General features: G+C 52.8%; 2 protein-coding genes across 2 annotated transcripts in view; one reads left to right on the forward strand and one right to left on the reverse strand.

Annotated features, from left to right (window-relative positions):
* Positions 1 to 43: 43 nt before the first annotated feature.
* On the forward strand, positions 44 to 7,255 carry CRELD1 (cysteine rich with EGF like domains 1). Its single transcript, XM_027864109.1, has 11 exons — positions 44 to 111; positions 1,600 to 1,814; positions 1,938 to 2,020; positions 2,293 to 2,403; positions 3,064 to 3,155; positions 3,753 to 3,929; positions 4,060 to 4,155; positions 4,892 to 4,975; positions 5,133 to 5,228; positions 5,389 to 5,529; positions 6,126 to 7,255. Exons 2-11 carry the CDS (start codon positions 1,677 to 1,679, stop codon positions 6,344 to 6,346), a joined length of 1,239 nt encoding a protein of 412 aa, XP_027719910.1. The 5' UTR covers positions 44 to 111; positions 1,600 to 1,676; the 3' UTR covers positions 6,347 to 7,255.
* A 1,553-nt stretch (positions 7,256 to 8,808) lies between these two features.
* Positions 8,809 to 15,891, reverse strand: part of PRRT3 (proline rich transmembrane protein 3) — a 10,275-nt gene continuing 3,192 nt past the window's right edge. The window contains exons 2-4 of the mRNA XM_027864052.1: positions 12,572 to 14,116; positions 11,550 to 11,705; positions 8,809 to 10,863 (exon numbers count right to left, since the gene is read on the reverse strand). Of these exons, the coding sequence (XP_027719853.1) occupies positions 8,900 to 10,863; positions 11,550 to 11,705; positions 12,572 to 14,057 (3,606 nt within the window). The 5' untranslated portion in view covers positions 14,058 to 14,116 and the 3' untranslated portion in view covers positions 8,809 to 8,899. The remainder of the gene's footprint in view (positions 10,864 to 11,549; positions 11,706 to 12,571; positions 14,117 to 15,891) is intronic.

Here is a 15,891-nt window from a genome sequence, read left to right on the forward strand (position 1 = left end):
CGCGGAGGCTGCGGCGGCGGCAGCGGCGGCGGCGGCTGCGGCGGCGCGAAGGCGGCTGGGCTGGGCGCGGCCCCAGAGCCCCCCGGCCATCCGGGCTCCGGAAGACGGCGGGTACGGACGGCCCCACCCTCGGCGGGTCCCGCCCCCTCCCCTCCTCCCCCGCCCCGCCCCACCCCGGAACTGAGAGGGGCGATGTGTCATCCCCCCAATTTCCTCCCCCTCCCCCCTCTGCCTGCCCCTCCCCCTCCACGGTTAATGTGAGCCCCCTCCAGTCCCTCTTCCCTTCGGTACAGCTGTTAATGTTAGCCCCCCAATATTGTCCCCCCGAATGCCTAGTTAATATCAGCCCCCCAGTATCGCCCCCTTCCCCGAATACCTAGTTAATGCCAGCCCCCCAATATCGTCCTTCTCGAATAACTACTTAATATCAGCCCCCCTAGTATTGTCACTCCCCCTGAATACTTGGTTAAAATCAGCTCCCTCCCCCCAATGTTGTCCCTTTACCAATTAATATCAGTCCCCTGATATTGTCCTCTTCTCAATACTGTAATTAATATCAGCCCTGGAATATTGCCCCCTTCCCTTGAACACCCACTTAATATCAGGCCCCACAATATTGTACCTTTCCCCTTAACACTCTGGTTAATATCAGGTCCCTAATATTTCCCTTTCCCCCTCAATACCTTAGTTAATATCAGTCCCTGATATTGCTCCCTTTTCTTGAATACCCCAACCAATACCAGCCTCTCTGATATTGACCTCTTCTTTATATGGTAATTATATGGTAGATACTCTAAGCCTGGCAGGGCGAGCATGTTGCTGCCTACCCTTTCCACGCCAGGGTTTTTTTCAGCTTATTTCCCTCTTCCATACCTTGCTTAGTATCAGCACCCCTAATATTGTCCCCTTCCTCTCAGTACTGCAGTTACTATTAAACCCCCCCCCCATATTAGCCCTTTTCTCTCAGCATTTCAGTTGACATAAGCCTTTCCCCATACTTTCCTCTTCCTTTCAATATCTTTGTAAGGTTCCCCTCACCCTCCCATTGACTCTTTCCCACGAAATACCATTCCTCTCATTCCTCCCTTCTTCCCCCCACCCCTAGCATTCCCAGCACTGCTCTGTCCAGCTCACCTCTTTTGCGGATACTCCCAACACAATCCTCAACAGACACTGTCCCTTTGCTGGGCCAGTTTTATTTCCCCTTCCCCTTCCCACCTCCCCCATTACTATAATCCTAACCCCCTTCCCATTCCCCCCCAACACTTCAGGCAGCACCTCTTCCTTAGTCTGTCTTCCCGACCCTAGTACTGTCCCCTCAACTAGAAAGCCCAGGTTAGTTACTCTGGTCCCTATTTAGAGAGTTTCCTAGTCATTGGTTTCTTTCCTAATTAATTCCTCCTAATACTACTGCCCACTTCCCTGGAAAGAGAGTGATTACCTTCTCACTGTTTCTCTATCTACTGCCCTTCCTTCTTCCCTGAATTCCAGGAGAACTTGTCCCATCTCCCCATCTCCACCCCAACACTCCCTTGTTTGTTATATATTCTTCTTCTTCCATTGTATGTTCTCACCACTACCCTTACTAATTTCCCCTAGTTTCCTGAACAGGGACAGAGTGGTCCCTGAGCCCCTGTCCCTTCACCACCCAATAACCGGAGCCTTCTGGAAGGAAGATGGCTCCAGGCCTCTGGAGAGGCCTGATTCCCACCCTGCCATGGGGCCTGTGTCTCTTTTTGAGCTTCCCTGTCCCTGTTTGGCTCCAGTCACAGCCCTGTCACACCTGCAGGGATCTGGTCAACAGCTTTAGCAAGGTGGGTGTTTTTTCTAGTCCCTCCAGCCACCCCTCCACCCCAAGATACCCGGTGTTTTTTAAATGTCTAAGGCAGGACCACTCCTTATGAAGTGGGCTGAATCCTAGAGTTTCTTTTGCCCAGGGCCTGGAACGTACAGTTCGGGACAACTTTGGAGGAGGGAACACTGCCTGGGAGGAGGAGAAGCTGTCTAAGTATAAGGACAGGTAGTTTCAAGGGTTGGAGGACCTTGGGGGGACACTAGATTGGGGAAGGACTTCCTTTCCCAAGGCGATGGGGATCCTCCTCTATTTCCAATCCGTACCACATTGGGGGCCAGGAGCACTCAAGGGTCAAGTCAGCCAGCTGTGTAGATTGAATCCCCCCCACTAGGTGCCATGGTGGAGGGGTTCACTGGCTATGCCAGGCAAAGGTGGGGAGGGAGGGCTGGGCAAGGAGCAGGGCTGGGCCTCAGCTTGTTCATATGCTGTGTGGCCAGTGAGACTCGGCTGGTGGAGGTACTGGAGGCCGTGTGCAGCAAATCTGACTTTGAGTGTCACCGACTTTTGGAGCAAAGTGAGGAGCTGGTGGAGACTTGGTGGTTCCACAAGTGAGTGGGCTCCCCTGGGGTGCTGGGTGAGAGCTGGGGGGAGCATGCGTTGGCATGAGGGAACATTTCCCATCAATCCAAATACCAGGCCATTGCTGGATCTCTTTTGCCCATATCACTCCATCTTGTGTCATCATTGCTTGTGTTAAACTTTGGGGTCCCCCCCCATTAGGTTGTAAGCTCTTTGAAGGCAGACATGCTGATTTTCATCTTGGTAGCCTCAGCACCTAGCACAGTGCCTCAGTGTTAATGGTGCTTAATAAATGCTTTTTTAATTGAATCAAACTAAACTCTACTTTGGGAAACAACTCATCTGGGAAACAAGATGGTGTGGTGGAAAGAGCATTGGATTTGGAATCAGGAAACCTGGAAGTCTGATGCTAATCTGATGTGGGAGCAAGCCAATTAGCCTCTGGGGGCCATCGCTTCTTTCTCTGTAAAGTAAAGGGAATAGGGCTGGATGATGTTTCACTTCCATACCAGCCTTAAAATTTGAATCTGTGGCTCCTTGGTTGGTGAGCATTGGGGGAGGGAGGACCCTGGGGGAGGGAGGACCCTGGGCCAGGTGGTCTAGGACCCTCTTCCTTCAGGGAACATTGACCCTGTTCTTTGTGGCATGTATTCTGTCCTGCTCCTTTAATGGTGCCCCCACCCTCTCAGGCAGCATCAGGCCCCAGATCTCTTCCAGTGGCTTTGCATGGACTCACTGAAGGTTTGCTGCCCTCCTGGAACCTATGGGCCCTCCTGCCTGGGTGAGTTGTTCACACTGCCTCTGGGACTAGGGGTGGTGGGGACATTCGGGGCATCTGTGCCCCTCTCGACACTGCAGAGAGTGGGGCATGGAGCCTGTGGTATTGGGGAAGTCATTTCATTTCTCTCAGTCTCAGCTTCTTCCCACTTTCTGATTTTAACTTCATTGATTTGCTTGTGCAAAAGCTTTTCAATTTTATCTAGTAAAAATTGCTTATTTTCTCTCCTGTGATCTCCTCTAACCCTTGTGTAGTTAAGCTGTATCCTTCCCTTCACCTCTACTTGTCTTATGACCTCGACTCAATTCCTCTATCTGCAGATTGGGGATAATGATACTTGTCCAGCTCCCAGGGTGGTTGTAAAGATGAAATGAAATTTTTAAAAAATGGAGAAGGGTTTTGGAAAAGGCACAGGTGGTACCATATGCTGGTATGATAGCGTGACAGCTAGGTCCAATCATGGTGGGGATGAAGGGTGAGGACTGTTGTGGAGGGCTCCAAGTATCTGAGGATATTTGGGAGAAGGACTGGTGGATTCTGGCTCTGTCAGCCCAGCTCCAGGGCTGTCCCAGGCTTAGGATGGGTGATGTCTCCTTACAGCCTGTCCCGGGGGTACAGAGAAGCCGTGCAGTGGTAATGGGCACTGTGACGGGGAGGGCACCCGACAGGGCAGTGGGCGCTGTGACTGCCAGCCCAGCTATGGGGGCCCCACCTGTGCCCAGTGTGGGGACGGTTACTATGAAGCCACTCGCAACTCCAGCCACCTGGTATGTGAGGGTAGGTAGTGGGCCAGGGAGAGGGAGGCCCTTGGGCTGGGGGTGGAGATGGCATGGTCTGCTCAGCTGTGGATGGGGCCCCCCTTCGTGCACCATCTCACCCCATCCCTCCCTTTCTCCCTTTCCGTCAGCTTGTTTTGGCCCCTGTTCCCGTTGCTCCGGTCCCAAGGAGGGTAACTGCCTACGCTGCAAACAGGGTTGGGCCCTGCACCAGCAGAAGTGTGTGGGTGAGTGTAGTAGTGGGGCAGGCAGCACCAAGGACAGAGCTGCCCCAGAGATGAGTCACTTGTGCCAGACTAGTGAAGAGAGCTTGAGGTCAGGAGAGTTGGATTCTTAACCCTATACCACTAAGTAGCTACATGACTTTGGGCAGGTCACTTAAACTCTCTGGGCTTCAGTCTTCTCATCTGTAAAAAGGGGCCTAAAATATTGTTTGATGAAGAACTGTGAGTGACTTAGCTATTCTCGATTCAATGAGCCAAGACAATCCCAAAGGACTTATGGTGAAGTGTACTCTCCGCCTCCAGAGAGAGAACTGATATTGATTAAATACAGACTGAGGCATGCTATTTTTCACTTTCTTTCCTTCATTTTTTTTTCTTTTATTTGAGTCTTTTTGTACAGAATGAGTAATTTGGAAATGTTTTGCATAATTGCACATGTATAACCTATATCTGATTGCTTACTGTCTCAGGGAGGGGGGAGGGGAGGAAAGGAGGGATAGAATTTAGAAGTCAAAATGTTAAATAAAAATGTTTTAAAAATTAGGGAAAAAATGGGGCTAAAATTACTTTTCCCTTATGGGGCTTTATAAGGATCAGATGAGCTAATGGATGTGAAAAAAACTTGAAAAGAATAACATAGAGTACGATGGGGCCTCTGAGGACAGAGTCCCCACAAAGTTAGAGAGAGTCAGAGGCTGGAGGGAGGCAGCTGTCTCTGAAGGCTCCCCCTTTTCCACAGATATCGATGAGTGTGGGACAGAGATGGCCGCCTGCAGAGCCAACCAGTTCTGCGTGAACACAGATGGGTCCTATGAGTGCCGAGGTCAGACCCAACTTTGGAGGTGGAAGTTTGGGAAAGGGAGGCCCCTTGGGAGAGACAGTCCCTCCTTCCAGTTCTTACTGCCTACTCCTCCCCTCCTCAAAGTGTTGTCAGATCATGGGGTCCTCTTCACAGCCCTTGCTCTTCCCTTTCTCCTCAGATTGTGCCAAAGCCTGTGCTGGCTGTATGGGGGCAGGGCCTGCCCGATGCAAGAGGTGCAGTGTGGGCTACCGACGAGATGGAGCCAAGTGCTTGGGTGAGTGACTCTTCTCATTTTCTGCCGACCACTGCCGAGCCATCTGGGCTACCTAGCACTAAGGAATGTGGTGGTGGCCAGGGACTCTGGCTCAGGGGGTCTGGAGCTCCTGTTGGAAGGTTGCTTTCAGATAAGGCATGACTTCCCTTCCGTCCCCCAGATGTGGATGAGTGTGAGGGTGAAGTAGAGGTGTGCACAGGTGCTCACGAGCTCTGTGAGAACACAGACGGAAGCTACCGATGTGCCTGTGTGGAGGGCTATGAGAGAAGCCAGGAGGGCTGTGTGCCTCGGCAGGCTGAAGGTGAGATGTGTTCTGTATGTAGAACCCAGGACTTCAGACACCTTTTGGTGGGGTTCCTCAGGGCAGCAAAAGCACCTTCCGGATTAGCCTGGTGGGTGTTGGAGAGCTCAGTGTCCTGCCCTTCTTTTCAGTCTCCAGTAAGATTACATAGAAGACTGTCTGTTGTATATCTGGCCAACTGGACATAGGCCGTCTGTAAGACACTTGTCATGTTTATTCTTTAGTGTCCATAGCCCTTCCCCCAACTGCTTGTTTTCTGTGCGTGCTCTATTCTTGACTGCGTTTCCCCAGATCACCCCTCTCCCAAGGCCTTGCTTCCTGTCTTCGACATTCACCTGGCCTGAGCTGGCTTATGTCCAGCATGGCCTAGCAGATAGAACCTTAGACTTGGAGTCAGGGTATCTAAGTTCACACTCCTTTGGGGATGCTGGGCAAATCCCATTGTTCCTCAGCTTCAAAATGAGGATAGTGCTATAGTGAGAGCAGCTACCCCAGAAGGTGGTTAGACTCCAAGAAGTCATGTGTGTCTTTGTAAACACTTTGTAAAGCTCAGAGCGTTGTTTGCACGTTAATCTCTTAATCCTTACCGTCTGCAGAGCCCACGCCTGGTGGCTTCTTCTCGGAGGTGACGGACGATGAGGTGGTGGTCTTGCAGCAGATGTTTTTTGGGGTCATCATCTGTGCCCTGGCTACGCTGGCAGCCAAAGGTGACATGGTCTTCACTGCCATCTTCATCGGGGCTGTGGCTGCCATGGCCGGATACTGGCTGTCTGAGCGTAGTGACCGGGTGCTGGACGGCTTCATCAAAGGCAGATAGAGACTTGCCAGAGGTGGGAGGGCCCCCCTCCCTCTCTGCAGTACAGGGCCAAGGGTGGTTGGCTCAGGTCCAGCCCCAGGGGCTGACATGGGGAAAGCCTGGACACTGATTGTGGGGAGAGATCCAGATGAGGAGACAGTTTGGGCAAGTTAAGGTTTGTGCCAAGGAGGGAAGAAGCCAGAGTTGAGGTGAGGTGGGTCAGCAAACCTGAACTCTAACCCAAGCCCAACTGAACCGGGACTGCTGGCTTCCAGGTGCCACACCAGTCCTCTGCTAAACTCAGTGCCTCTCTGTCCCTTGGCTTCCATCTTTATAGATGAGGTCCACCTAGGCAGAGCTGGAGATGGGGCAGATATCTCCCTCCTAGCCAGAGGCTAGGGTTGCAGTTACTTTGTTTTCATGTGTGGTGACTGAGCCAGGGTTCCACCCGTTCCTCTGGCTTCTTCACCACACTCCCCTTCTCTATCAGATGCACTTCCTGGGGCCCTCCTCTCCCCTTTGCACTGGGGCTCTAGGCCCTACAGTGATGCTGAGGCCTACCTGTCTTAGAAGCTGGCAATGGAAGGGTTTTGAAAACATGTCCCTGGAGGCAGAGCCCAAAACTTCAAGGGGAGTGGGGGAGGGGGGTGGGAACGAGATAACTGAAGGGGAGAACAGTCCTAGTTAAGTAATTTTTAAGAATCATTTCTCTGTTTTGGTAGTGCCTACGACCTTGGCCACACAGCTGTGCCCTACCTTCTTCCTTCTCCCCTCTTTAGTCCTGGGAACTGGGAGACAGAGGGAGGTGGTCCATGCAAGGGGAGGGGAGCAGAGGGACGGAATCCTCTCGCATGGCCCCTGCCCTTGCTTTTGCCCACACTGACTCAACTATTTATTCATCTCAGGAAAATAAAGCTCTTCATAAATCTAGCAATGACTCCAGCCTCTCTCAGCCACCCTGCCATCCACCCCAGGCCCTAGCCTTCAGTTCCACGTAGTGTACATTTGTCTAATGCTAACCCTGTGAGGTAGGATGTACAAGCAGGGTCCAGCGGGCCTTTGATCACCTTGAATGGGCTGTCCAGATTCACTCATCCATCCTCATGTCACCATCCTGTGTCTATGTCCTCCCCTGAGGTTGCCCTTTGTGGCTGACCTAGTGAGCTGGGAATTTTCTTTCATTTTTCCCTGATTTCTCAAGGATACCTTGCCCCACCTTGTTATCTCACGATCTTGCCCATAACCAGTCTATCTTTGCCACTCATACATTTATTTCTTGGACATTCTTAACTCTAGTTCTTCAGAATTCCTTATTTTGTTACATGCCACACTCTACCCACTCCCAGCACGCATCTCTTCATTGCCCTTTGTGTAAAACTTAAAAAAAGATTCCCCCAAAATTTTTGGGCCAAAATATAACTCTCCTCATTTTACAGAGAGGAAAACTGAGTGTCACAAAGGTTAAATGGCTTATCCTAGGCCCTCTGATTGGGGAATCACACCCAGATCCCTCTGAATTACTCTGAATCTTGGTTTATAGCCTTTTCAACTCCCTAGAGAAGAGAAGGCACTAAGGAAGGTTTGTCTCCCTTTGGAACTTGAAGAACTCGGATTGGCCACTGGGGTTGGGAGGTAGAAGGAGAGGATTTGCCTTCATTTTCAGTGTGGGAGCTTCAGGAATTGTCCCCTTGGGTAAGGGTTACAGGATTAGGGAATGCCTTTTGTGTATGGAAGATTCGGTTAGAGCAAGGGCTGTTTGGAGGTAGGCTGGATGCCAAAGGAGAGAGAGGCCTCATGGCCAAAGACTGCCCACTCCCAACCTCCATCCACTGGTTTGTAGACTGTCCCTCCCGAGATCATCTTATTCTTCAAGTGCAGCTGCTGGTCTTAGACCTAGGAATAGAAGGGACTTTTGAGGTGATCTAGTTAAACCCCCTCATTTTACAGATGAGGAAACTGAGTCCCAGAAGGGTTAAGTGACTAGCAAAGCCAAGATTTTAATTTCTGTCCTGTGACTTCTGAGTTCAGCACACTTCCTGCTGTGGGACTGTCATGGATGTTGGAGCAGTGCCTGGCTTTCCCTTCCTTGGGTGGTTGAAAGCCCAGGCTGGGATGGTAGGAGTGGCCTGACCCTTCACAGAGCTGGAGGATGGAGATCATATGGGAAGACGTCCAGGACTTGAGGGCTAAAGAGGGACAGGAAGGGGTGGGCAAGGCACATTGGTTTGAAAACTTTATTTTGTCGTTCTTTTGGCACAAAGCGGGAAGTTTTAGACGTGGCTCTCCAAGGGGCTTCTTGCAGAATCCTTCCTTCCTTGACTCTGTGCTGAGGGGGCAGCAGAAGGCTGGGGCAGAAGCCCCTTCCCATAGAGCTCTTCCCCCACCCTCCTTCTGGCTCTGCCTCCACTTGGTGAAGGCCATAGCCCCTGGGCAAAATCAGAGTTCCAAAAAAAAAAAAAAAAAAATTTAAAAAAAATCCCTGGGCTGCTGTGGGGAACGGAGAGAGGGAAGGGAAGAGGCTCCCCCTTTTATCTCTAACCCCTATTTCCCCATTGTCTACCAATTTTGGCCTGATCACAGCTCTATGGTCTCGCTAGAGGCGCTTCGCGAGTCCACCTGCTTACTCAGGGCCAGGAAGCTCCGACGGGCCTCGCGCTCTGGGTCCCCGGGCTCTTCAAGGGCGGGCACCGGCTCCGGCTCGGCCTGGGAGGGCAGCAGCTGCACAGTGCTGGGCAGCTCGTCTAGAGGCAGGCTCTCCACCGATGACAGCCCGTGGCGCCACGGGTTCCAGCTGATCTTGAGGGAGCCCTTGGAAAAACTGTCCAGCGAGCTTCCGGACGCCGCCCCGGCCTCAGGCTCAGGGGCAGGCTTGGGGACAACCCGCACGTCGGTCAAGGAACTACAGCGATCCTGAGGGGTTAGGCCCGAACGGTCCGGGTCACTGCTGCGCCTCTGTCGCAAGAGGGAGCCGCCTGGCTGGGAGAGAGCCTGCAGGGAGGCGGCTGAGTCCCGACGGCCCAGGCCAGCTGGGTACTGCAGGCTGGAGCGCAAGAAAACGCTGTCGCGGACCAAGTGCTCCCGGAACAGCGCTTCGTCAATGCTCCGGCTCAGGTTGATGGGTGAGGGCGGGCGCAAGTCTAGCTCGCTCAATGACAGCCCCGCAGTTTTATCCAGGCACACGCTGCTGCGAGAGCGACCTGGGCCCACGTTGTTGGGGTACTTGGGGCTCCGTCCAGCCCGAGCTAGGGAGGCCGCCGAGCCGGCGGGGCTAGGAAGGACCTGGCCAGCTCGCAGCTCATTGCTGTCCTTGGGGGGCCGGAATCCCCCGCTCTCGGCAGGGTTGCGAATGAGGCTCTTGCTGATGTCGGTACCGCAGCGCTCGACCCCGGGTGTGCCTGTCCAGTCGTAGCAATTGTTAGGATACTCAGGCACCTCGTTTTTCCCTGGTGGGGGACATGCATAGTGCAGCAGCTTGCCCCAGCACGTGTGTTCAGTGGGCCTCGGTCCCCAGCGGCATGAAGCGACCCCAGCCACCAGGGCCAGGGCGGCGGCCCAGGCGAGTTCCACCAGGCGTAGCCAGAATTGCACGCCCCACCAGGGCCAGGAGAATCGGCTGGGGGTCCCCGCCAGCGGGTACAGCCACACAGCGGCCGTCAATTGCAAACCACTGGCCAGCAATCCCAGGGCCCCGCCCACAGCCAGGACCCTGGGACCGGGACCTGGGGCTCGGCTCCTCCCGTGGCCCTCGGGGCCAACCTCCACCGCACCAAGTAGCCAGCGGCGACACAGGAGCAGCGTGCCCAGCGCCACCCCGGCGCCCCAGGCGCACGACAGTCCCTGCACCAGCAGGTTGAGAGGAGGGCGAAGCCAGGGGGAGAGCAGATCAGCTCCCAGCAGTAGCGTCCAATGCACTGCACCCAGCGCGCCCAGCAGACGCAGGCTGCGCAACCTGGGCGGGAGCAGCTGCCCGAGGCCCAGTAGCGCCAGCGCCCCGAGGGCGGTCACGAGCAGCGGGAAGGGCAGATTGTAGAGGACCAGCCCCGTGCGGGCTGCCAAGCGGCCCCGCGAGCCGTACGGGTCGGCCAGTAAGTAGATGGCGCGCAGCAAGGAGGCAGCTAGCACGAGAGCGGCCGCGGCCAGCGCGTGGGCTCGCCCGGGCACGTGGGGAGTGACCGCTGCGGCCACTAGGCCTGCCAGAGCCAGGAACGCCAGCAGCAGGAAGAACGCTCCGGCGCCGTACACGTGGAGCTCCCAGGCGAAGCTCAGCGTGTGCCGCAGGGGCCCCCAGCGCAGCGGCGGGGAGCTCGTCTCATTGGCCTGGGGGCCGCACGCCCTCGGGCCGCAAGTGGTATCCAGAGGAAGGTCTGAGGCCGCGGGACTGGAAGAGGGCTCCGGAGGGTTCGGCTGCCCCAGGGCTCTCTGGGTGGTGACTCGGATAAGACCCCTGCGGGAAGTGGTCAGGGACGGCCCGGAGGAAGCTGGAGGGGCCGGAGGGTGGCTCTGAGGAGGCCGCTCCCCGGGCTGTCTTTCCGCTATGCCTGTAACAAGGACGTCTATGAGATCTCTGCCCTCCCTGAAAACACTGCTCAGGACTGCAGCCCTTCGCCTGTGGTCTGAGAGGGGGTCCACCCACAAAATATACACCTTCCTCGCAGGATCAAATGAGAGAATTATAAAAGCTGCTTGGCTTTTAGCACAGTGACTGGCTCATAGTAGGTACCATATAAGTGGTTACTACCTCCTGGTCCCCTCGCCCCGCCCCACCCCAGCCAACTAGGGGGACTTCCTTTGGTCTCTCTCTCTTAATCGTTGTTATCTGGCACCCTGTGGAAAAAACTGGAACTCTATGGAGCTGGCCACCCTAGTCCTTAGAGCAGCAGAATGGAGAGGTAGACAGAAATTTGCTTGGCATTGGGAAAACTCCCCAACCCCTAAGGCCACAAATGAATCACGTAGAATGGCCTTCCTCTTTTAGAAAGCTAAGGAAAAGGTAAAATGGGAAAGCAGTGGCTTTTTAAAAACGGGAACAGCAGACCAAAAAAATAATTCTTGTCCCTCTAGGAAAATTGGCCCTAGGTCTTCTAATGGGGCTAGATGTGGCCTCCTGGTCTCCAAATCAGGGTTCCAAATCAGAGGATTTCAAATCTGAACTCTTCTGTAGGAAGTTGGGTGAAAAGGGGCCTCTCTCCCCACCACATTCAGGCCCCACAAATAGTTCTCTCACCTGGTGGGCCAGCTGCTGGGAGGCTCTTTGTGGCATTGGTCATCCTCTCAGAAGCAGGGGTGCTTGGAGTGGTAGAATTCTGGGAATTTGGGGATTCCACAGCCCCTCTTACTCGCTGAGGGGAAATCAGTTCAGCTCCTTCCAAGAGTCCTGTCTCTGAAATAATAATACCATCTGGGGGAGGGAAGTTCCTAATGTGACAATTCCTGCCACTAACACAACTGGCAGATGTCTAGAACTTATAGTCTTAAGAATGTTGCCTGAAACTGAGAGATTAAGTGATGCTTTTCCATGTTCATGTAGCTCTAAATTTAGATTTTAGAGGAAGAATTTAACTACAGGTCTTACTGATCCATAGTCCAGAACTCTATCCAATAAACACATTGCTACTCTACTTATCCTGTCTATATAGCAATTCACAATTTTCAAGAAACTTTTGATTTCATCATCTCATTTGATCCCATCATAGAATTGAGAACTCAAAAGGACCTTAGAAATCAGCGAGTCTAATACCATCACTTTTATAGTTGAGAAAACTGTGGTTCAAGGTCCTGCAGGTAGTAGGACACTTGGGATTTGAACCCAGGGCCTCGGATTCCCAAGGCAGTCTTTTGTACTACTTTATATTATTTTTACAAAATTATTCTTCACATTTTGCAGATGAGAAAACTGAGGCACTTAGAGGTTAAATAACTTGTCTATGGTCACATGATAGTAGCTGAACTAGGGAGATCTCAAGATTCTTGGAATTCGGCTTCCTTGGAGGCTCCAAGTGTGAACCTTTCTTGGAGGTCCGTACTTCCTAGAGAGGGCATACCCAGGGCTGCAGGAAGTAGCATGAAGGCTGGGCCTAAACAGGGCTTCTAGCGTTGAGAGGAGACACTCTGGGCAATTATTTCCTGGGTCGGTTCCTTCCTTGCCCAAAGGAACCCACTAGGGTCTAGGATGGAGATTGGGAAGGATGTAAGCTTTCGGGAGCTATGTGAGGAACCTACTTAGAGGGACCTCCCCTTATCACCTACCTGGCCCAGGCTGATGCTCCCGAGACAATGGAGCTGTGGCGTTGGAGACAGGGGAAGGGGATGGTGACCTGGAGCTGGCGAGAAGTGTAGCAGAGAGACTGTTCCCCTCACTGTCAGAGTCCTCAGTCTGGGGGCTAAGGGGAGCCTTTTGGGTGCTGATTTGATGGGCAAAATGGGTACTCCAGCGTCCAGTCCTGAGGTCAGGCTCTTCGGCCAGGACTGAGGGCAGGTGGTTTGCTGAGATCCAGATGGGCAGGGACCTGGAATCCTGAGAGGAAGCCCCTGGAGTGGAGGATGTCAGCTCAGGCTTTAGGAGAGTTTCAGGCCTTAGGACGGAAGACACAGAACTCTTCTCGGTGATAACCTGGGGGGTCTGGGCTTCTTCACTCCAGCTCCTCCCTCCCCCTGGTTTTGGGGAACCCTGCTTCCTCCCTTTAGTGGTAACCTCCCCACTCCAACTTTGTGCTTTTGCTGTCTTTCCCTCTCCAGCTCCCACAGTAGGGCTCAGGGCATGGTCTATTGGGAAGGGGACATAACTGTTCATGGTCCTGAGGGTGACAGAGTCTGCTTGCATAATCAGCTGTCTGCCTGCCCCTGGGATCACAGGACTGCTACTTGGTGGCTGGTGCTCTTGGTCAGTTGTCATGAAAGGCATCCATGAAAGAACTGGAGCCTGGGCAGCCAATGGCTCTTGAAGATTAAGGTCATCATCCCTGCTCACTACCTTCCAACCCAGGTCTTCCCTAGGAATCCCTTCTGGGGTAGGGCTTGTCACACCTTTGGACAAGACCTCTACCTTCTCCTGAACTGTGGACACCTTTGGATGGGGTCTTTGAGTTCTGGGCCCTAGGGCAACAGTGGGGAAGAGATGAAGAGTTGGGGACTCCTCTGGGGACCCACCTGCAAAAGGGAATGGAGCCGCTTGTCCTGGAGTCTGCTCTGAATTCAGAGGACCCCTTCTGTCTTCGGAAATGGGTCCCTTTGAAACCCAAAACTTGAGCCCCATATCCCTGCCCCCTGCATCCCTGGTGCCTAATTTATCTACCAAACTGTATCCCTCCTGTCTAGGTGGAGGCCCCATCCACACAGCTCCAGTGACACTATCTTGATCAGGAGGGGTCCCAAGACTGGCTACTGAGCTCAAAGGAGGAGAGGTGGACGGGGACAGGACTGGGCTATTTGGAGACTTTCTGGACTTTCCAGTTTCTCCTGGCCCCACAGTAGCCCTGAGCCAATCTATGAGGTCTGTGCCAAGTTCACCTCTACCCCCTTGATTTAACCTGGACTGGTCCTGAGTGTTAAGGTTCTGGTGCCTGGTCCCAGGGGTTTCCCCATGGTCCTGCTGGGATTCCTGAGTAGGGTGTTTGTCAAGGCTTTGTCCCCAGCCTTCTGGCTGTCGAGGAAGCTGCCCAGCCTGCACTATGCAAGGGAGGAGGGTCACTGTAAGAAAGACGCTCCAGAGGGAGATGTGAGAGGTGGGGGCCATGGTCAATGGCAGCTCTCCAGGGCGTGCCTTCCTCTGCCTTCACTTTTCTCTTGACAAACCTGCAACAGAAAGGAGAATGTGGGGGGTGAAGAGAATTGGGGGATCCAGTAGAATGTAAGCTCCCTGAGGGAAGGCACTGTTTCTTTTTTATTCTCTGTATAAGCCTCGATAAGCCTCACATAGTAGGAGCTTAATTAGTTCTTGGTTAATGAAACTGATTAATTTATGTAGCATCTACAAGTTTAAAAGGAATATACAACTTCACTTCACAGGTGAGGAAACTGAGGTTAAGTGCCTTGCCTAGAGTCACACAGCTAGTAAGGACCAGAGCCGAGGTTCAAAAGCAGATCTCCAGACTCCAGATCCTCCTCTGGTCCTCCTCCGATCTGACAGTAACAGGGAGGGCACTGGCCTGAAAGTCAGGATACTCACATGCCAATTCCAGTTCTGACTTATAAGTAATGTGACCTTGGACGAATCACTTGACCTTATTGGTTCATCTTTGAAATGAGAGTTACAATAGTGTAAAAGTGAACAGTTTTGAAAGACCTAAGAACTCTCATCAACCATGAGTCCAGAGGACCAGTGAGGAACAGAAGTACTACACAAATATGCAGAATGAGTCACATGTTTGGACATGACCAATGGGGGGATTTATTTTGTTTGACTATGTATATGTGTTACAAGATTATTATTTTCTTTTTTTAAGTGGGAGTACCTTGTGGATCTTATGAGATAATGGGCAAATAAGTGCTTAGGAAAGCATTAGATAGCCATCTGGTTTTTTTCTTAAAGACTTTAATCCCAGGTTTATGCCCTGTCCCTCCTCTGGCCTCAGACTCTGTAGCTCCCCAGGGCTGAGGGGCCAACCAGTCAGTCCTATCCCCTTCTTTCCCAGCACAGCCCCAGCAGTGACTCTCACTTCAGAGCCTGGCAGCCCGACTGTCAGCATCCCCTGTCCTGGCCCGCTTTCACTTTGGGTCTGTCCCAGGGATGAGTTGGTACCTGACTGAAGGATGAAAGCAGTTTAAGCCCTACCTGGTCCCAACCTCTCTGTTCTCCCAAGAAAAGCCTGATCCTGAGTTTCACTCAGGTCCCTGTTGCAGATGATCAATAATATAAGAAGGCCTCCTTTCCTACCTAGGGTCAGATGATTTCAAGCTGGAAGGGACCTCAAAGATCATCTAGTATAACTTTATCATTTTGCAGTTGAGGAAACTGAGACACAGAAAAAGTCATTTTCCAGGTCACATAGGTGTCAGGGGTGGGATTTGAACTCATCCTCTTTGTTATTTTTGAGCAGACCACCTTCACCCAAAGAGACATTCTGAGGGTGGCAGTGACCAGAGTGTTCCCAGAATATGCTCCAGCCCCTGAATATTACAGGAACATAGAAACAGGCTCTGCAGATCAGTAGTCCACCTGTGGGGAGCACTTGGGTTGGCCCCAGTGAGCTTTTTACCTGAAAACTAGGGCACATACATGTTCTGACTGAGAGTGGGGTAGGAGGAATAAAGAAGAAATGAGAGGTGGCATCACAAGTAAGGATGCATATTCCCGGCTTGGAAGCTGTTTCCTAAGTCACTGTGGCAAAGGAGATTTGTGTTTGGGGAGGAGGAGGGTAGATAAGACCCCTTGGTTTCCCACCAATGGCTGCTGTTACTGGCAGCACTGGGGCCACTGTACTGGGGACCAGGTACTGTGCTCCTATCACATTACCCCTCTTCCCTCCCTCTCTCTGATCCTTCTCTTGTGCCTGGCACAGTGCCCTCTCTGCAGTGCCCAAGCTCAGCCTGAACAGGGTGTGTGTGTGTGTGTGTGTGTGTGTGTGTGT

Source organism: Vombatus ursinus, unplaced genomic scaffold, assembly GCF_900497805.2.
Source record: "Vombatus ursinus unplaced genomic scaffold, bare-nosed wombat genome assembly UNPS02014773.1, whole genome shotgun sequence".
Taxonomy (NCBI): Eukaryota; Metazoa; Chordata; class Mammalia; order Diprotodontia; family Vombatidae; genus Vombatus; species Vombatus ursinus.